The sequence below is a fragment of the Ciconia boyciana genome, chromosome 7 (genome assembly GCF_034638445.1).
Source record: "Ciconia boyciana chromosome 7, ASM3463844v1, whole genome shotgun sequence".
Lineage (NCBI taxonomy): Eukaryota > Metazoa > Chordata > Aves > Ciconiiformes > Ciconiidae > Ciconia > Ciconia boyciana.
The window spans coordinates 12,845,641-12,867,171 of NC_132940.1; the positions used below are offsets into that span (position 1 = coordinate 12,845,641).

A 21,531-nucleotide genomic window follows, 5' to 3' on the forward strand; every position below is an offset into this window, starting at 1 on the left:
GCTTCACCTACAGTTTGGTTTCAAGAGGCAATGCAAGGTCAAGTCCCTGCCTTGCAAAAGCAGGAGGGAAGGGAGGCTTTGCTGAGCCAGAGGAGGGCTGTCCCACCGGGCATGTTGTGCCCACCCGCCGGTGCAGAGCCACCCCCGCGCTCCACAAGCAGGCAGCACCCAGTGGACTCTGCCCAGAGAGAAGCTTCACCCTGAACATAGTCAGCAGCACGAAAGAAGCAGACTCAAGGCTTATTTAAAACTCTCCGACGGTTTATAACCTGACACAATTTGCTCCAGCTGGAGTCTGCACAGGACGTGGCAGGCAGAGAGGTATGTTGGAGAAGGGGTAAGAGAGGAGCATCGTCCAATACATCGTATTCCCTACAGCAATCCTTTCCTGATTTTTACCCATCTGTAAGCCACAGTTTAGGGATAAACTGTTCGCCTTGCTCAGGCAGGGCTGAGTCCCACGCTCTGCAGCCGCAAGAGGAGGCCAATAAATACTTGGATGCAGCCAGCCTGGCCCTCTGTGGAGAGGGAAGGTGCTATGCCCGCCAGCCCGTGGTCCCCACACTGTACCTGTGCTTCTGACAGCATGACGTCCTTGATCACTGGCTGCCCTCGGGGCTCGTTGTTTTCCAGCTTCACATAGGTAACCTGGTACCCGCGGATCTGCCCGTGCTGCTTGTTGGAGATGGGCAGCTTCCAGCTCACCCGGATGGCAGTCGAATTCACAGACTCTACCTCCACCTTTCGTGGTGGGGCACTGGGCACTGTAACACACACAGGACGGACAGTTAGCAGGCACCACACAACCGCTGTCAGCTACCTCTCACTCCTTTGCTACCTTCCCTCCACCTCACTGCAAGGACGGCCCTGCTGGCTTGAGTTCCCCGGTCATACTGCAGTTTTCCAGCATGACCACATCCCCGACCCTTTCCCAGCATCCAAACACTTTTGCTACTCTCAGCAGGAAAGAGCACGACTGTGACATGCAGGAGCACCCCTAATAAAAGCGACTGTGCTGGATCAGACTCAAGGTCTATCTATCCCTCTCTTGTCTCCAGCAGTAGGGGAGCAAGGAAGAATACAAGAATACAGCAGAATACAAAGAATATGGTAACCACCTGCAGCTCAGGGTGCCCTGCAGCAGAGGTAGGCATTCTGAAGCCTTCTTTGCATCCTGCCTGTCACAATACCTCCTCTCAGATCCCTCTGCGTACATCTAAACACAGTCCAACAGCCCCAGGTAGCGCGACTGGGCACCGAGCCTGCCTTGCAGGGAGCCCTGTTACCTGCCACCAGCCAGAGTGCACACACGCTCTTCTCTGTGACAGCAAGAGGTTAATGAGGGGGAAAAGCACCATCCTAAAACAATAACCCAGAGCTCAGAGACAGCAGTCACTGAACTCAGCCAGATAAAGGGGCCCGTGGGAATTGTGACAGCTCTGGGGACTGTATTTCATGCACGGCTAGCTGAATGCTTTTTGATAATAAAATGAAAAATTACACTGCCCAGAAAATATCAATTTTCTTGCAAGGTGAGGCCCGTTTAAAAATGTATTTATACCCTATTTACCATTTGGAAAAATTACCTCCTTATTACTTTTTGCTCTTGCATTGACTGTGACAAAAATGTCAATGCTAAAAAATTAGCTTCTCAGTTGCTCTTGGAAAGCTCCTTCTGGCTGAAGCAGCTGGGAGCAGAGGTGTGCACGCCCTGCGGAGGATACCGCTGCTACACGACTGCCCGGTACCCAAGTGAAGGACCTGGGCTCCATCCTAGCGCCTCTACTGCAGAACCCCTTCCACCCTCCACTGCCTGGGAAAATCCAAGGGTTTGGAACCCCGTACGCCCCAATTCTCAACACAGCAAGAAATAATCAGTATTAGATAATTAGGGATGGATAGCTGACAAGCATAATGAGTATTACTATTTCAACCAACTAGATGGAAAGAAAGAGCTACCCAGCAGGTAAGCACAGTTTTTAAGCCGCAGGGCAATTCATTATTTTCCCCAGATGTCCTTCTTAATTGTAGATAATTAAATAAAATAGAGAAAGGAGGAATGGAGCATTTTAGCACCATGAGGCCAGCTCAAGGTATGGGAATGGAGGGGGCTGTGCTTGAATAGTCACCACCTTCTGGCTGGAGCAGCCTACGCTGTAATCCACAACTCACTTAGTGCAGTGACCTTGCACAAGCCACAGGGCTCTCCTGCCCTAGCGAGACACCTGCCCACGCACACAGTTGGGAGTCCAAGTGAAAAATGAGATCCTCCCCAAGAACCAGACAGAAGCTGTGTGTCAAGCTGTGCTGGCAAGAGAAGGCAGGAGGCCTCGGCAGGACATGATACGGGGATGTTGCGGGGACACGAGAAGATGTGAATGGGAGCAGACCACAATGTTTCCAGGAACACTATCCTACCCCATTATGGGAAGTACGTGCTGCATCTGAGACCCAAACAGGGAAAGTTCAATTTGTTCTCAGATCACAGTTTAGCATTTCTCATTCCTTCATCATGGGTATCTACTGAGCACCAGCATGTCGGAGGGATATGAAATCACTCCTGACAGCTAAGCTGGAATGTCCAACCATGGTGCCTGAAAACTGAGAGAGCTTGTTGCGACATTTCTGGGGTAGCAGCTTCCCCTGGGCTACAACTCTGCTGAATGAGAACTGAAGCAAATACTACAGGCAGCAGGACACACACAGATGTGTTTGCCAGCCAGGAATGCAGTCAGCGAGCATTCCCAGACACCACTTCCAGAGCCACAGAGACGTGGGGGACAGTGGCAGCCCATTTAGGGAAACTGTAACATGTCTGGTTTCAATTTGCTACGCTGACTGGGCAATGCAGAGATCATCCTTTCTTTGCCTGGACGCTGCATCTCTTTCTTCTCCCATTAAATCTGCAGCTTCTGGGGTCAGCATGAAGCCATGGAAGCTCCTACTGTCACCCTGAGCTCTGGCACTTTCAAAGGAAATGGCTTAAGTCATGATGACATAACTGACAGCCTTGCTAATACAAAGGAATTTCTCTTTAAAGCTGTCGTATCCAGTAAAGTGTTCTGTACATGCGATATTCTGACTCTTGAGCGGAAGAGCAGATTTATATAAGCTGTGGCTTGCCTAGAAGCCGGGGCAGGAAGCAGCTTTCCTGTGATATCTACAAGTTTCAAATGGATTTCTTTTCCCCTCTTTAGTTTGCTGAATTTCAGGTCAACAAGTAAACTTTAAGTCCTGATCTCACAATGTGAGAGAAGCCTTTGGCTGGGAGAACTCACGTTACCTTCAGTAAAATGGAAACCACCACCAACCAAACACTAGAAAGCCAAAATGGCAAAGCAGTGTAATGCCTCCTCATGTGCACAGGAAGCACTGCTAGCACACACAGGACCCTTGCGGGACCACGCCGGGACATCTGACCCACAGCCTGGAAGCAGCCATCATATCAGAGCAAGGGCCAACAGAGCAATTCCCCTACCTCACTCCAGGGCAACCGTGGAGACCCACTCCCTGGAGCAGCTGACCAAAGCGCTGCTCCTGACAGCCTCTAGTCCTGCTTGAAAAGCACTCCCAGGCCAATATCCTGACTCCTTTCCCCCCCTTTTCCAGCAACTCAGCTAGAAGAGTCCTGGTTACCCCAAGGCAGTAGCTGAAGGAGCTGTTCAGTAACACCTACCATCCTCGTCAGTGCGCACGTGCACGGGGATGCTCTCCGGTCCTGGCCCCACATCGGTGTGAGCCCTTACCCACACCTTGTACTCGGTCCATTTCTCCAGGTCCTTGATCTCCCAGCTGGAGTGCTCCCGTCCAATGCCATCCACTACATGCTTGGTGTTGTCATCTCCTTCCACTGCCTGGTACGCAATGGAGTACTGGGTGATGACCCCATTGCGGCTCTGGGCAGGCGGTGGCACCCAACTTACCCGGATGGTAGTGGAGCTGGTGCTTACACACTCGACTTCTTGGGGTGGGGCAGAAGGGGCTGGGGATAAATAAATGAAGTGGGGAGATGAAGGGAAATGAGTGGAAGGACAAACCAAAATGCATGGGGAACTTTTACCCAGCCAACTGAGCACTGAACATACACATGGAAATTCAGCCAGTAACTTCCTGGACAACTGTCTGCCTTCCTCACAGATCATCAAAGATGGCACTAGGGACAATTTGTATTTGAAAGCCCGATGAACAGCATGGAGACAGAAGTGTTGTTCTGCATCAGAGAACACCTCTTCCCAAAGCAGTTCTGGACGCTCACTTTACCAAACACAACAAATGGCAGTAAAGGAAGAGGTGGCAGGGAGAGAGAGAGAGACTGGTAGGGACAAGAAAGATGCTTTCAGTGAAGATCTGAAGCAGATGGAAACCAGAAGAGGTAGGAAGCTACAGAAGGCAAGAGTGGCAGAAGGGGAAGCTCACACACCAGATTGCATGAAGGCTTGCAAAAGCCCGCTCCTAGACAAGTGGAGGAAACAACAGAGGGCAGGGAAAGCAGGTGACTGAGGTTGGCTGGAGTGTGTCCAGGCAGGGTTTGAAATCACGACCATCAGCTGTGAGCAGCACCCTGACCCAGGTGGGAGCCAGGCACCATGTGGAAACAGACGATAACATGATTGTGCTGCTTTGCATGAGTACCTAGTATCTGGGACTGACTGCTTCATGCCTGCCAAACTGGTTACCTGCCTCCATAACTTCCTGGCCTATGGAGCTGTACAGGGGAAGGTAGGCAGGTCTTGTCCCCTCCCAGGCAAAAAACCACCTGCAGTTTGTGTTAACTTCTAAGCCCCGGCAATGTTAACTGGCCGCAGGGGGAGGAATGGGATCTAGGCAGCAGATGCTTCTCATTGGGGTGAGGAACAGTCCCCTCCACACAGCATTGCTGGGGAAGAGCAGTGAAACAAATCTGGGGGGAGAAGAGAGGGACCAGGAAAGGAGACACGACCGAGGGCTGTGGCAACCTTGCAACAGGACAGCAGTTACACAAAGTGGGAGAAGGGAACAAAACAGACAAGTGCTCTGGAGATGCTCTGCTTCGCCCAGCATGTGAGCCCTCTCACAGCAGCAGCAGCCTCCTCTCATTTGGCCTCACTGCCCAGGGATGCTGCAGACATATCCTAGGACCTCTATTAATACAACAGCACAGCCACCCTGCAGAGGTGTTTGTGCTGCCCAGGCCATGCCTTGTGGCTGGCAGGGCACACACAAAGGGAAGGGGAGCTGCACTCAGGTGTTTCTCATGAGGGTGGAAGCCTGGAGGAGGAAGGGAGGGAGCCTGCCCGGTCGAAGAAGGCACAAGGGAGGTGGGTGCATCCCTGGGTGCTTGCACAGGAGGCAAGAGCCCTAACCAGAGAGGGCAGGGCACCACCACCAAAGACGTGCACACAGTTGCTCTAAGGCTAGGAAGCTGTCTGGCCAAGCAATAACGGAGTACAAGGTATCTTGCTTTGCCATGGCAGGTGAAAGGCTGCTTCCATTCTTCACTGCAACCGTAAACCTAGAAATGCCTGAAAAAAGACTAGTGCCCTTCCCCATGCCGCAGTCCTTGAAGCCATCAGTGCACCAGAGCCAGCCTTCCAGGGGCAAAGGGACAAGCCTGCCTGCTCGTCACCTGTGCAAAGGCAAACACGACCTACGTTACCCCAGATGGCAGCAGGGACCTTGGATAATTAAAGCACCCAACAACTGTGCCTTGGCTTTGCTGGGCATAGGATGGCAGTGGGAGAAGATGTGGGAAAGCTGGGGACAGCAGGACTTCCCAATGTCACTGGTGACCTCTGCTTGCTGGGAACAAGGCCCACTTGCTTGCAGAGGCAGTCACAGGCTGCACGTAACTCTTAGTGCCCACTTCTGTGCTTGGGGAGCAGGGCCCGTCTCTGATGCCTGGGTTGGGGTGCCTGCAGAGAGGAAAGATGGAGGGAGAGCGAGCAGTGATGGAGCTGGAAGAGATGATGCCTGAGCAGAGTCAGGCTGCTGCTACGGGAGCTACACTGGAGGAAAGAGAAGTCAAAGCAATGCGTGGAAGCAAACAGTTGCCTATGTGAAGCAGGCAGGGTGGGAACAGCCCTGCCATCTGGTATACCATAATGGAGTAGGGGTAGAAAAACCTCACACTCTTTTGGTTAACCAGCAGAGAAGTGGCAGGGAAGAGAGCAGGAAGATATAGCACCAAAGCAACACCAAGACTGAATTCAGGGAGGGCATAAGTAGACACAGCACCTGGTAGCATCCCTCAGAAGGGACAGGTGAGACATAAGGAGCTTGGCAAGCCTTTCCTTTGCCACTGTCTGTAGAGAGGGCCTTCACAGAAGAGACCTGCTCTGGCTTTGGGCCTCCACATCATCCCTTGGGATGCAGCAGTGAGCTCCTTCTCCAAAGGCAGCTTTGGCTGGCAGCGTGAGCAGGTCAAACGTTGGCTGTTGACTGGGTAAGAGTCACACACATGATGTGCAAGGCAAAAACTCAGATTAACACTTAAAGAAAGCAAAATAAAACTTGATAACATGAGCAGGGTCAACTTAAAATGCACAAGGAGTGGAAGTGTCCCTCCTGGGGCCAGCAAAGAGCAGACTGGGTGGCCAGCATGCACCCACATACGCAGATGCACACACACGCACACTGTGCGAGCCTCTGCTGCCTCCAGGCTCCTCACACCAGCCTCCCCCGCTGGCCCACAGCAGCCCTGTGCACCCATCCAGCCCACCTACTCCTTAAGGTAGGGAAAAGGCAGCCTCAAGACCCACCTTCGTATTTCAAGTGAGAACAGCATTTTAATGCTGAGGCCTGATGGGGACAGAGCTGACGCTCCTCTCCTGCATCATACTGCTTGCCTGAGGCACTGCAAACTCCCCCGTGCTCCTCAGGCCCTCAAAGCAGCATTGCCTGTACTTTTTGCAGGGTGCCCAGCAACTAAGCAAGCAGCTTAGCAGGAAAGACAGCCCAGAAGGCAGCTGTCTTCTCAGGAGATGGGGTCCGAGCTGTGCTGCTGGAAGGGTGCAAAGGGGCACTGTATCCCTCTGGCCTTCCCGGACAAGCATCCCTACCACTCCTGAGAAGGGATGCCACAAGAAAAGCCCAGCAGCAGCAATACGATGTCCTTCTCCCAGCCCATTAGTGACTCATTAGTGATGATGTGCCTCCTACCTTACCCTTGACTGGTTTGTCAGGGCCGGGAATAGCGCCTGAAGACAGGCTCTTTGGAAAGCAGGAGTTTGACTGCTCCTGCAGTTTGTGTCCCACCTGAACATGTCAACCTCCAAGATCTAACAGCCTTTCTCAGGGCATCCAGATGGAAGAGTGCAGGAAGGTGACCAATTTGAAGCTGGGAGCAACAGTCTTTCTAGATTAGTAAGTTCTAAGGCCACAGGGACCGATCCAACCGTCTAGCATGAGGTGTTGTTAAGTGCAGACCAAAGAATTTCTGTCTGGAAGTTATGCATTGTTCACACAACTTCTGCTGAGCTAAAGCAGAGCTTTCTGAAAGACCTACTTGACTTTGAGACCCCCAGTACCCAAGAATCCACTCTGCCCTGCGACTGTTCAGCCAGTGGTTTGTCACCCTCGCTGAATAGCCCAGGAGTAACTGCCAAGGACTCTTCTTATAGAATAGAGTGCCATCAGAAATCTTCTCAAGTAGGGGCCTGTAAACCAAGACCCAGTCACTTCTTGGATAAATCAAAGAACTCTTAGGCCCCTCAATGTAAGCAGGGTTTCACTGGTCAAACCAAGGTATTCCTGTGGCTTTTGGCTAAATCTCTGCCAGCCTGCCCACACCTCTCTTACTAAACAGATGCCAGAGCCAGTCAGCTACTGCTCCACTGGCCATTGAAAAGACAACCTTAAAAACAGACAGGTATGAGATCCCCTGTGAGCAGACAGCATGTGGAGTAGGTCACAGGAAGATGTCTGCCTTGAAGAGTCCATGAAGCAAAGGTTTCTCTTACTTGGACTGTTGTGAGACTCTGAAGGACTCATTTATGCATGGAGCTGTCTCTGATTAAGTGTGTTCAAGGATAAGAGCATCCACTGATGGAATTAATTTAAGTGGCAGGAGAGTTGCTTCAACCTTTGCCCATCAATACAAAAGCTATCTGAAATAGGTATACAAAGCCCCACACTCAGAATTTGTTCTCAATGTTCAAATATTTATAACTGCATGATCTGAACCTCTCTCCATTTTCATACCTGTCCATCGTGCAGCACTAAGACACCGTTAGCTCACTTAATGAGGTGGAGGAATCCCTGCGACTGATATGTTAATGAACCTGAGTTTTCCTCAAAGAGAAGGTCGTTCCAGTAGTGAGCAGAGCTGCTCTCCCCTTCCTGAGCTCCTTTTCTAATGGCCATCTCAGGCTCTTGGCTGCTGTGCATGCTGGTGCCCTCCCTGCAGGGAAGGCTGGCTGCCTTTGCCAACTGCTCACCCTGCATAGCTAGTAAATCCCAGACAGACGGTGCTAACGGAAATGTCTTTTTCCCCCCACTTCTAATGCTCTTTGCATAATGGCAAGCCCAAAAATAGTTAGTGAAAACGAGCTTATCGCAGGGCCCTTTGATAGCCCTAATCTGCTTATGCTCAGCACTTTGAGCTGCCAATCAGAGCAATGCGAACTCCTGCTCTGTGATCACATGGGGCAGAGCAAGGATGAAAGTGATATTGCCTGGGTCACCTCATTATCTAGCCTCTCTATTAACTTGGCTGCAGCTTGTTCTGGTTTCCCCTAGCACTGCAGTCCCAGAAGCAGCAGCCTCACTTGCTCACGCAACCCAGGCAAACAGCCACTTTCCTAAACTGACTCCTCCAGCTGCCCGACAGCCACAGGCACATCTGGCCACAAAGGATGCCTCACATTGCAATCAAGTGTATGGACCAGTTAAGAACCCCTGCAGAAGCAAGGGAGCTGGAACGGGGAGTGAAGGGTTGAAAATCCAATGGTTTGGAGACAGTCACATTTAGAGCCAAACACCCATATGCTGCCTGTCCAGACAGCTTGTCTGCATGGGAGTGAATTCATAGAGATGCACAAACCCACTCAAATCAATCTCTCCAAAGCAATTTCCCAGCCTGTTTCAATCCTCCATCAGTTTTTATGAATCTACCCTTAGGGAAAGGCAGCATGATCAAAGGACATGAAGAAAGAACTTACCACTTGGGTGCACCCCCTCTGCCAAAGAGCCCTGATCCAGAACCCCAGCTGACTTTCCCCGTTACACCCTTTAGCAAACTGCTTGCCAGCATCCCTGCAGACCCATAAGGGCAGAGGCATTGAGCTACTCCGTGCCCAGGCGACGGAAACTGGACTGCTTTTGCTTTGTCTTCAGTAGTGCAGAGTGTCAGAAACTTACTGGATTGGGCAGTTCTGGCTTCGATCGTCGGGGTGTAGACTCCTACCCCCAGCTCTGAGCGGGCACCCAGACGGAACTTATACAGCGTGTCTGGTTTGAGACCTTCCACAGCATATGAGGAGGTTGGGTCAAACTCCACCTTTTGCTGGCAAATAAAAGGAAACACAGATTATTTGGTGTAGTTGGAGAATACAGAGAAGCTGGCACTCAGCTCCCCGTGCCAAGGGAATAGGCAGCCCCGTCACCCATTCTGGCCCCACAGAAAGTCACAGCCATGCTGCCAAACCTGTTGCAGTCCTGCAGGACTCCAAGACACGGAGCTTTCTCTGGGTGAAATACAAGGACTCTGCAGGGAAGCAGACCCCTCTGACAGCCAGGCTGCACTGCCTGGGGTCCAGACTGCACTCACTGCTTGACAGCATTGTGGGAATGCTGGGTCTAGCTACACAGTTCAGACGAGGGGCACAGGACACACGAGTTTGTTTCCTCCCAACAGACAGTGTCTGCTTGTGAAACAGAGCAAAGCCCTTGTCCTGGAGTAGTTGGCATCTCTAATACACCTAAACAGTGCTGGTAAAGGACTTGTTTTGCTGCCACTTCACCTGGAGGGCACTTATTTCTGGCAGCTTTCATGCCACTATAAATACAGGAGGAGGAGAGGTCCATGGGACACTGTCATGCTGCCGTAGCACAGTTCTCACTGTGGTGCCCTACAGCCAGCACTCCTTCTGATATATTGAGAGCTGGATTTCTTTTAGGGACCTGACAGTAAATGTAGAAGGGCTCTCTCTAGGCCACCCCCAATCTGCTCCTTAAGTGTAACCAGTCCTGGAGCTGCCGACACATTTTGGATGCCATTTCAGACCCACTTGGAAGCCCTACTGGCCTTCACAACTGTTTAAAAGCATCAGCAGTAAGGATGCCTCAGGGATGGTGTTATGGTATTCTGGAGCCTTTCCCGTCCCAAACCAGTCACTAGCTACTTTGCTGGGTATCAACAAGCACTGCTGAGGTCACTTACCCAGAAGCCAGATGGAGATTGCCATACTCCTATCACACACCCATGAGACAGAAGAAACATGGAGAAGAAACAGTCCCTTTGCCACCCCAACTCACGCAGACACCCTTCCCAAGCTGCTGAATTGTGATGTCCAGCCCCAGGTGCTGCTGACACAGAGGCAGGATCCTCACCTGAGCGCCATCCTCCCCTTCCCAGTACAGCAGCTCGTATTTGGTAATGCGTTCCTGAGAGGCAGGCAGCCACGTCAACAGGATGCGGGTATCAGACTCTGCTTCTGCCTGGAAGTCAGCTGGCTGGGCGGGAACTGGGGACCAAACACATGGTTAGTGCCAGGAGGCAGATGCAGGGAAAGGAGTCACATGGCTTTGCAGAGTCTGCATGTCACCTTTCGAGGATTCTCTTTCATCTCTTCTGGACCCTCCCCTTCTTCCCTCTCCCCCGTACTGTGCTCTTGGAACAACCCAGGCAACAAGCAAGCACCTCTGGGACCCAGGCAGGTGACTATGGGAATTACGCTCACTTCCAGCCCCTGACTGCATCCCAGCTCCTTCCTTCCACATGTGTGCTCAGACCCCAGAAGGGCCTGGCACAGTTCCATAAGTGCCAACATCCCTGTCCAGGACCTTGTGTCACATTTTTAGCCCCTGTATCCCAAACAAAACTGTGGGCTGTGTTACTTGTGCAGAGATTGATACCAACTCCTCAGGACAAGCTGATAGTTTAAATCTGATGGCTGTGTGGTGGGGATGCCACTCTGACATGCAACCATTTGAGCACCAAGTGCAGTTGCGATGCCTGATGCAGATCAGACACACAGCTGAGGTGCACACCACTGGGGTGGACACGTAGCCGCGACAGCTCACTCCATACGTACCCCCTTGCTGCGTTTTGACCTGGATGATGTCCGAGGGGGGCCCGTCGCCCACTGAAGTAAAGGCCAGGACGCGGATGCTGTACGTGGTCCCTGTGATGAGGCTTCCCACAGTAGTGAGGTGGCTGTCGTCAGTGTTGTGTTTCTGCCACATGCTCAAAGGCAGATGTGGGTCAGTGGTATAGTAAACACGGTACCCTCGGATCTGTCCGTTTGGCTCCTCCGGCTGCTCCCACTGGACCAGCATGGTGCTGGCGCTCAGCATCCGTGCCTGGACTTTGAGGGGTGGACTTGAAGGAGCTTGCTCTCCTGTCCGGGCCTCGACCAGCTCACTGGGGGGACCCCTGCCAATGTTATTGACTGCGATGACCCGGAACTCATACTCTGAGAAGGGGCTGAGCCCACCTATGCTATAGCGGGTTGTTGCCACACCATCCACCTCCTGGAACTGACCCTCCAAGGATTTGGGCTTGTACTGGATGACATAATATGAAATGGGGTCAGAGTTGCCCGAATCCCAGGTGAGGGTCACGCTGGTAGCTGTCGTTTCAGTCACTAATGGCTCTGTTGGAGGTTTTGGCAGTGCTGCAATTGGAAGGCAGAGAGGTGTGATTTAAATAATTCAGTCAGCTCAAACCCTGCAATGTGCACAGGGATAAAAATGGAGCTGCCACCTCCCATTAACATTCTTCTTTAAAAGGCAGAAATCATTTCATACTCTAGAACATGCATTTTTATATTACCATATATCGCTTGAAGTGGTTCTTAATGGAAGGATAAACAGAGCAATCATGTTATTAGACGTGCTTGACGCACTTCCCAGCAGCAGGCTAAATAAAGGTAATTCAACGGGGATGCAGGAATGTTTCTGTCATGGGGGTTCAGCTGGCAGTGGGAAGGTGCTGGGCTGGCCTCAGAAGCCAGGTGTACAGCTGATTTACAAAGGGATACAGTAAAGCAATCAGAGCACCACAGGTAATCTGGAGCTATGCTCCTGCTTCCACAGAGACAGCATCGTAGGCCATAGGGAGTTCATGGACAGTGCTGTTAGATGGGTTGATGGGGGAATGCCTTGTAAGTATTACAGTACATGCAGGAGGGATACAGCCAGAGAAATTACCAACTTTCACATCCACTATTTCACTGGGTGGTGTGTCAAACTGCAACCAGACAATAAACTGTTACACAAAAACTCTGTGACGCTGACATCTCTGAAGTGTTAATGAGAACACAACTACTTCAAGCAAACGTTTCCAGATTTGCCATTTTACCAAAAGAACAAAGAAAGAGAATGAGTACGTGTGAGAGAGATTTGCAGAGTACACAAATACTTTAAAACAATGACTGAATTAAAGTCTACAGTAAGTTTAAACCTCCTACGAACCACTCTAGTTAAAGTTATTAGTGACTTGTAATGCAGCTGTGCTTGACGAGGAACTAGGAAAACTGCTCAGCCCAAATTACGATCCTCAAGTACTTCATTCTTTGGCAAAGCCATCAGGTTTCAGCTTCCATGTGGTTCAGTTGAGGGCAGGCTCTTTAGCACAGGAGCATGCCTGCTCCGAGTGCTGGGGAGGATGCCTTTTCCAGTGCTACCGTTACATGAATACTGAGAAAATCGGTGAGGGCTGAACTGGCATGGGAGGGAAGGGCACGCAACCCACAACCAGACACCACACCCCTACCCATGGAGGACTCAGGGAGGCGAAACACGCGCTGCCCAATATTGCAGCCTGAAGCAACACATTTCCTAGAGCATCCAAGAAATTGGCAGTCTCCCTCAGGCTTTCAAGGACAGATGACACTCATCCACGTCTTCCTTTGGAGAGCCACAAGCTTGACTCTTGCCAGCTCTTGGGTGTGCAGCCAGCATGTGAACAAGGGGCAGGTCTGGTACCTTCGATCCACTTACTGCAATCAGCTCTGTGTCATCTCGCTTCTCCTGTCTGCCCTGCAAACGGTCTACTTTCCAGCAAGCACAGGAGAAGCAATACTGGGTGAAGGAGTTAGGGACAGAGGCAGTAAGATATCCAGAGTGAAGGTGCAGAAAAGACAGACAGAGAAATAAGGAGGAAGGCAAAGGGCTAAAGGAGCTGATCAGACCGCTCCCTGTCCTGGGGCGGCAGTGGGCATCACGTCAGCCAAAGAGGGAGCAAGGCAGAGTCATCCCAGGTACAAAGAGGTAAATACTGGGAACCATCAGTGCAATGGTGCAGTTCCCACCTCCTCCCTCCACGTCCAAACCACATCCCCATCATGCCACTTCCTTCCGTACATTCTTGGGTATGTACTATAACCAAGGCAAGCCCTGTGCTCTGTAAGAAAACAGGGGCTGGAAAAGGTACTGACTAGCAGGTGCTGTGAGTAAAGGGAGAGCTGTGGCTAAGGTTAAAAGCATCCTCTGACTAGCACCAGGGAAAAGAGAATTTGCTGCTAATCGCCAGGTCAGAGAGGGCTAACACTCAATTCTGTGATTTGTTCAAGCAGGGACTGGGTGCTAAAGGTGGCCATAGTGCAGGAGGGGGCCTGCAAGAACAGACAGCCTCAAAAGATGACATATCTGTGGAAATCTGAGCTACAAATCAACTGCAAGGAGAGGAGGAAAGGGATAGTGTGGACCTGCTTGGCCCCAGATGGGAAAAGCAGGACACGTACTTCAGCCTCCTGTTAGGGACCTGTCTGGGTGGGCTGCCCTGTACCCAGTGGTCAGCAATCAGCAACAACATCCTCTTTGGGGCAAAGCTACCTGTGAAACAGCAGCAGGAAGCATGCCTTAAGGACAGCAACAAAAGAAAGAGAAAGGGAAAGAGGCAGAGCAGTAAGGGAAAAAAGAAAATTGACAGAGGAATATGCAACAATTTTAAAATAAACGTGTATAGCTCCTCCCTGCAGCGCGGGAGGATGCTCATTCTGGTGAGGCCCACAGACACTTCACATTGCTGGGATTAACCTTCTTGTCCTGCCCTTACTGCAAGAGGACATCTCTGTGCAAACAGCTCTCTGACTACAGATATCCACAGACCCCTGCCCCAGGACAGCCTGTGGCCGGCCGCTGTGCTGAGCTGATCCGATCCTGCTGACGCATGGAACAAGCCAGAAATTCCTGGGATGAGCACAGACTCCATGAGTTTCCCTTGTGGCTTAACAGGGACCCAGCCTGACACAAGCCTGTCTCCCATCATGCCACATGTAGGGAGAGAGGAAATGACCTCCAAAGCAAATACTATACTGTGAGCAGGAAAAAAAGAAGTTGAGGGTTTGGGAACCTCCCTTGCAAGGTGGAAAAGTCACAGGAGACTGCAGTCAGTTAGCTGCACCCAAAAACACTTTGGCAAAGGGCTACACCGTTGAAACCCAAGTAGGAGCACCACAAGGAATAATTCCTTACCTTTGACAGTGATCTGGGCTGTGGCTTCGATCATGCCGAGGGAGGAGATGGCCACGCAGGTGTAGTTGGCAGACTGCACGATGTTATTCAGCTCCAGGACATTCCTACCGACGGGCATCTCATCCTCTTTGGTCAGTTCCTCCACACCAGCCATCCACTTCACATAGGGCATCGGAGCACCTACTGCCACGCATGTGAGGTTCACACTCCCCCCAGGCATCACCTCGTGGTTGCTCGGAGGGATAGAGAATCGAGGAGCAACACGCCGCACTGCAACAAGGAGGAGACAGCTAGTAGGGTCACAGAACCAGCAGAGAGCACTCAGTTGCATTGCAGGGGTACGTGAGGGGGGTTCAACATTTTTGCCTGTCTATCCCTCGGGACAGATAAAATGAAGTGCAAAAACTGTTCACTGCTTTGCCAAATTGTACACACTTTGCTCTCCTTCCTTAGCCATTGGCATCTTATTAGAAGAACTCATTAAGGGATGGCTCAATCCATTCCCTCCAAACATAGCCTTTTGAAATCATATTACTAACATGAAACATTCCTCCATTTAAATTATATCTCTCTAATTAGAGAGCATGCACAAATGCCAGTCACACACTCTCTCTGTGCAGGGCCCACTGAAGCTCTGCAAAACCGAATTACCTGCTCAATTTATTAGCTCTAAAGTAAAGCAACTCGTCCCCTAAACCTCGCAGGGTTTGGGCAGGAGCAGCAGAAGGGTTTCTTTCTGAATTAGCACACGTGTGCTGCTAAATAAAACATAATTCCTTTCAAAATGTAACTCAGGTTCTACCTTGGCTCAGAAAAAATAGTCACCAGAGCTGCATGACATTGTCAGGGCCTGAACAGATCACCTTGCTGGGCAGGAGAGAACTAATCCTGACAGATGTGAGATCATATCCATTTTGACAGAAGAGAGCTGGGCTGGCAGAAGCCTCCCCACCTTTGTGGCAGCACTTCGGGAGATGTATTCCTCCTTATTTCATTGCACAGCTTCTCTTCATATCAATCCCTTGCTGGGTATTTCATTCAAGACTTATTTGTAAGCAACTCTCAGCTACAATAAAGCTCTAAAGCTGCCTGCCATATGCATTCCCGTCAGGAAAATGACACTGAGAAATGAGGCCCCTTCTTCAGGGTTAGTGTTATGGGCCTATTTAAGCAAGGGTAGAGAAACAACTGTGCTCGGTAAATCTTTGTCTCCTCTGGGCAAGCTCATTTTAGTCTGTAGTTAACAAGGGAAACTGCTCAAACGTGTCTCGCCCAGCAGCCCTGCTCTCTTCTGGCCTCCTCCACCAGAAAGGCAGCCCCAGAGCATCAGCCAGGTTCACGACTGACCGGCTCCCGAGGAGCCTCTCCCTGCCAATTACGCTCCTCCATCAGTGCATTGGGCTGGCGGAGCAGCGGACAGCCGCAGCGCTGGGGGAAGGTGGAAATTGGGCAGGAGCCTGAGCAGTGCCAGCTCACAACATGTCGCAGGCACGACTGGTCCCACGGGCGCTGGGGGTCCAGGGGGACACGGCTCTGCTGGCCTGGCTCCTGCCACCATGGCGTCTCTGCAGACAGTAAAGCTGCTGACAGCCCGGTGAGCCGCAGAGACGTCAGCTCCGCTTGCCAAGCTGACTCTCCCCAAATCAAATTTCACTAGTGCTCTCTTTGATGATTCATCCCCAAACCAACAGGCTTGCAGAAATAGACTGAACACGGAAGCCCCCACGCTAGCATGTACAACAGAGCTAAGACTTCGTGATAAATTAGACAATACTGTCAACATCGTGTGTGTACTACACATCGTCTCGGTGACAAAACAGGGCTCATTAGCTCCTTACCAGCCAGGGGAAGGATAACTTACTTTGCCTTTTTTTTTTTTTCTGAATGTCTAAATCCAAAGTCTTGCTGGTTGTTTCTTTTAATCAATTATTAAGTCTCAAATCAATAGCTACATGAGCAATCGCCAGTGAGGTGTTACCTGACTGACGGGGCAGCGCTCCCCAAATGAGACAGAACTGAAAGTGTACTCAAGTGCTACGCAGTCATGAGAATACGGAGTTAACCTGATGGACATGGCAATGGTTTAACATGATGGCGTGTATTTCCAACCAAAGCATCCCAACACCATTTGTTAAGAGTCAGGTTTTGTTTTCCAAAGAACATGGCGTCGAATTATTTCAGGTAGAAGCTGTTCAAATTCTGTCCCCATCCAAGGGCCAAACCCACCCACCCACACTGTATTAAAATAAAAAAGAGCAACCTTTGAGGGTAAAGCCATAGGCGTGCACAGAGCACTCACGCACATGCACCAGGCAAACAGGCTGGCAGGCACTGGAGGCCACTACAGAGTCAGAGAGAAAGCAGTATGAAGGCAGGACAGGGAGAGGGAAGACGAGGGGAGACAGGAACTCATGTACGGGGACATGGGAAGACAAGACTGGAGGATAAGAGGCCATGCAGGAAGGTCAGAGCCCAGCATGCACAAACAGATTTTGACTCCCAGCCCTGTGAGACCAGAGGCAGCACAGGCTGCTGCAGACTCCCCTGCACCCCCACTGTGCCCCCAATGTCAGGCACTGCTTTCAGGGTGCTCCTGGGGCCATGCCGAGCCCCATCAGCACCGCATCCCCCTTGACGTGTCCTGCAGAGGCAGTGCCTGTGGGTGCTGCAGCCGCCTCTCCCTGGGGAAGCCAGCAGCCGACCGCCCCCTGCTCCCCTGCGGGCAGCACAGGGGAGATGCGCTTCCAAAGGAGCTGGGGGCTTGTTCGGCAGCGCTTTGCAGGGCAAAGGGAAGGGCTGAGCCCCTTCGGAAGTGGCTCTCCCCTGTCCTACCCACAGGGGAGCAGTGGAGGTGGTTGACGCGTTCGTGTGCCTAGGGAAGGGATGAATGGCAAGGAAAACTCTCCTGCAGATCAAACCGTACAAGAGGGTGGGCAGGCTGCAGTGTCACCAACCTTGACACGGGCCATGCCTCCTATACACCGCAGTCTGCGGCACGCCAGGAAGCTGTGCGGGGCCTCAGCTCTCAAGCCTGGCAACAGATGAGCAGTTAAACAGGCCTCTGTGGTGTATTTTTGTGACCCAGAATAGCTGAGACAGCCTCCCCTCGTTAGCACACCAGCAGAGCTGCTAAAAATGGATGCCAGGTGTAGGGGTCAGCTCTCAACATGGGAGGTGGAAGGGGGTCAGTCAGGGCAACGCCTTCGGTGGGAGATCTGTCCCGGACGATACTCTGGCAGGAGCGCGTGCAAAGGAACGGATGGGCCCACCAGCCTCCCATCCTCTTGGGGGATAACTGGCAGCTTCTCGTCCCAGTCAGTACAGGGAGAAGGGCAGATGCTGTCAGCATTAGCGAGAGCTGGCAGAGCTCTCACAGCAGCTTGCAGAGCACCATCAACACATTCCTCAGGCTCAAGCCAGCGATTTAAGTTGCCTGCTTTTCTAGCATAAGAGCCTGGTAATTTAAATCAGTATAACTCCTCAAAAAGCACTATTCTTAGAATTTCTGTCCAATTTACAAGTCAAATCACAGGGGCTAGCACAGCCCATGATGCTACCTTAAGTGCTCCAGAAATTTTTGTTGTTCTTCATTTATTGCAGCAATGAAATTTCCCTTTTTATTACAATTTTCTTGACAACAATTTGCAATATTTTTTAAAATCTTTTTGGATAAAGATCAGAGAAGGTGGTTTGGAGGTTTTGCAAGAACAGCACAAGGAAAATTGCTGTGAATATTAAAATGACTTCAATGGACAATAGTATAATTCAGAGGTTTAGTTAAACCAGCAGACTGTCAAAAATGAGATTCATTGTCATTCATCCCAAGAATAGGCATTGTAAGGACTCTGTGCTGCTCCACTATTCAGCACGCCTCCCCGTAGAGAGCATTCCTTGGGAAGTGAAGTGAAACCCCGGAACGGTGAGCAGTGCAGCGCAACCTGAGCCCGTGCCCTGGATCCCACAGGACAGGGAGAACGGACAGTGTGGAGACTGGTTCCCCACTCCCTGGGAGGACCGTGGGGAGGAAGGAGGGGAGCAGGCAACACAACAGCCACAAAGGTTGAGATTGAGAAATGTTAATAATTCAGCATGCATTAACATGCACATTCCTTGCCTTGAGAGCAAAGAGCATGAATCGATTGCCTGGCTCCTTTCACCACAGGAGTGGCTGTTTCCTAACATCTCAGGTTCCCTCTGAGGGTGACGTTACCCCCTTGGAGAACCAGGGACCCCCCCTCCCTGCTGCTGTCTGCAAGAGTTGTAGGCTCTGAGCTCTGGGCACGAGTGCTCAGGGCTCACAGGCCGGTGCTGTTAGCCCCTCTCTTGCATGCTGAGACACTGCTGGCACACAGCAAGGCTCTGCTGGAAACACAACAGTGCCAGGAGGACTGCCCATGCTTCCAAAACCACATGGTGCTGCTAGGGAAGGGGAAACCAAACTGCTTTCCCTGCTGGCTGCCTTGGACACAGTAAAGCTGAGCAAACGACAGTGCTAACACCCCTCCCTCTAGCTTGCAGAGATGCAGGGGCCTCTACTTGCCTGTTCTTGCTTCTGGGTTTCCTTCCCACTGTGCCTGCTCCGGGCTCCATCCTCCCCCTCCCAACACCCCCAACGCAGGCTCGCTGGGTGCTGCCCCATGGCGATGGAGAGCTGTGCCCACGCTCTGCACGCTTCTCCGCTCCTCTCTGGTGCAATTCCTGCTGCTCTGGTCCTGCACCACTCCCCTGACATCCTCTCCCCTTTGCTCTTCCTCCACGCAAAGGAGCAGCAGTCTGAAGTACCGTCCGCTCTGAAGGAGGACCAGCACTGCCTGAGCTGTGCTGCTCCTCCCTGGTCCCCAGCAAAGCAAAGGCAAGTTCGGAGGGCTCTGCTCTAACCTCCCAACTGGGATGAGTAGTAGAGTGATGTGGCGGCACACCTTTGAGACGACACTGCCCAATTTCTTTACTCCAGCCAGGCAAGCTGGAGGATCCTTGGTGCACAGGGTGTGCTCTCGCCCTCGCCACACTGCTACCCTGCCCAAAACTCCCGCCTTCCTCGGGAACCACCTCCTCAGAGTCGGGAAGAAGTGAATTTAGGAGATATCCTCAAACATGATCATCGGTCTGCATGGTTTGCTCATCTGTAGACACCTTTCATCTCTCCCTACTGCTATCATTTTAAGGACGGACTTCAAATGGAAAGGCAGTTGCTGGAGTCTCACAATCTATTGACAGAATCAACAGCAGGAGAGGAAAAATTGGAACCAGAAAAAATGCATTTACAGTCTAATCTTGTGCTCAAACAATGCTGTACTATTTATGCTCCCAATGCATCCTTGAGTGCTGACATTTTATAGACAATTTCCAAAACAGGGCCTTGCCATTTTTGGATTATATTTCAGCTATAACTTTTAGGTCTAATTATTTGCGCTGACAACCACATATAATAGAGGATATATCATTACAGTGGTGCAGCACTGGAGACACATCAGCATTCAGCATACTGACATACTAATAGCAAAGTAAGGGAGAGCAAGATTGTGGAGCTATGCAATTTGCATTCACTCTCTGAAATTTCTCTGATGAAAATAACACAACATTAAGGAGGGGAATAAGAGAAAAGATCCACTGTATCAAGATAAAATAACTCGTTAATAAATAACCTTGTAGCAGTCACAGAGCAATAATTAAATGCATGGGTGAGCAGTACACAGTTTTAAGTAAAGCTGGAAAAATGTAAGATGTAATTATCAGTGCCAAACAAATTATAAGCACGGCAAATCCCAATGGAATATTTAGAAACTAATTTCTGGCTTCACATTAAATATTTGTGTACGTGGGTATTTTTGGTGGGGTGGGAAGGAGGAGTCGACACAAAGAATGAGAAATTATCTACTCCTGCTGGCTTATATCCATTCTCGGCTGCCTCCCCTCAGCTAAACCATGCGGCTAAAATATTTAAGTGCCCTGTCAAAGGTTTACTCTCCAGAGGTGCCTGAGCCATCACAGCGGTGCTCCAAATTCACTGAAATCTGGGAGGCTTTGGGCCTTGGCTTTAATTTCTTCTCTTTTCTTCCTTGGTCTCATTTTTCATCATTGTCTTGAGCTCAGGTAATTTTATCCTCTACGAAATCTATTTTTAGAGGGTAAACAACAAGGGCCCCGTGCCTCAGTATAATCTAAATGAGAGCACGTTCCAGGGAGAGAAACAGGAGTGAAGTCAGTGTACTGGAACAACTGCTATGACAACTTGTTAAAACTTGTTCCAGTGATTATAAGATCAGCTCATGCAGCTGCCTGATGGCACGTGTGAGAGAAGCCAGGGTCTCTTCCCCGTGCCACCTGGGAGCAGTGCCGGGCCGGAGAGCCGCTGCGAGCATCCCTCTCCTCCAGCGCACGTGGAGGGACGGACCCGCACGGTACCTGTTCGGTGAAGGAGTCATCTCTGGAAACTAGCTCAGGACTTCTGCCAAAAACACCAGCTTTCCTCAGCATGAAATCATGAGTGCCTCAAGATAGGTCTGGAGCTAGATTTAATTTAAAAGCTGGAGTCACCTTTCACTATTGTCTGAGGGCAGCGGGACAGAGCAGGGCAAAGCTCAAATCAGGTTTTGCTGAGTGGCTACAAGCTCCTGTGCACGTCGCCACGGGCCTCCCTGAGCCATCCTGGGCAAGGCTGGGGCCACTGCCAGAGCTCCCTGCTCTCCCACCAGCAAGAGGAAGACCCAGCCCCAGGGAAGAAAGGAGAGGCAGAGCTGCTCATGCAAAGGGCCCTTGTCCGAGCATGGAGAACTGGCCACCCCCAGAGCGGGGACTGCCGAGGAGCAGGGAAGCTGCCTCAGCATGAGGGCCTTGCATCTCTCAACCAGCTGCTCCTGCTGCCCTGTGGCAAGGGAGGGTTCTTCTCCAGCTGAGATCAAAAGTAAGATTTTT

At 51.1% G+C, this 21,531-nt stretch overlaps 1 protein-coding gene across 6 annotated transcripts in view; it reads right to left on the bottom strand.

The window, feature by feature from the left end:
* PTPRF (protein tyrosine phosphatase receptor type F) overlaps positions 1-21,531 on the bottom strand; it is a 393,615-nt gene that overhangs the window by 62,340 nt on the left and 309,744 nt on the right. For all 6 annotated transcript variants that reach the window (XM_072867821.1, XM_072867824.1, XM_072867825.1 and 3 more), the window contains 6 exons: positions 14,617-14,886; positions 11,232-11,813; positions 10,528-10,661; positions 9,337-9,481; positions 3,677-3,982; positions 571-764 (listed from right to left, as the gene is read on the bottom strand). In XM_072867821.1, the coding sequence (XP_072723922.1) occupies positions 571-764; positions 3,677-3,982; positions 9,337-9,481; positions 10,528-10,661; positions 11,232-11,813; positions 14,617-14,886 (1,631 nt within the window). The remainder of the gene's footprint in view (positions 1-570; positions 765-3,676; positions 3,983-9,336; positions 9,482-10,527; positions 10,662-11,231; positions 11,814-14,616; positions 14,887-21,531) is intronic.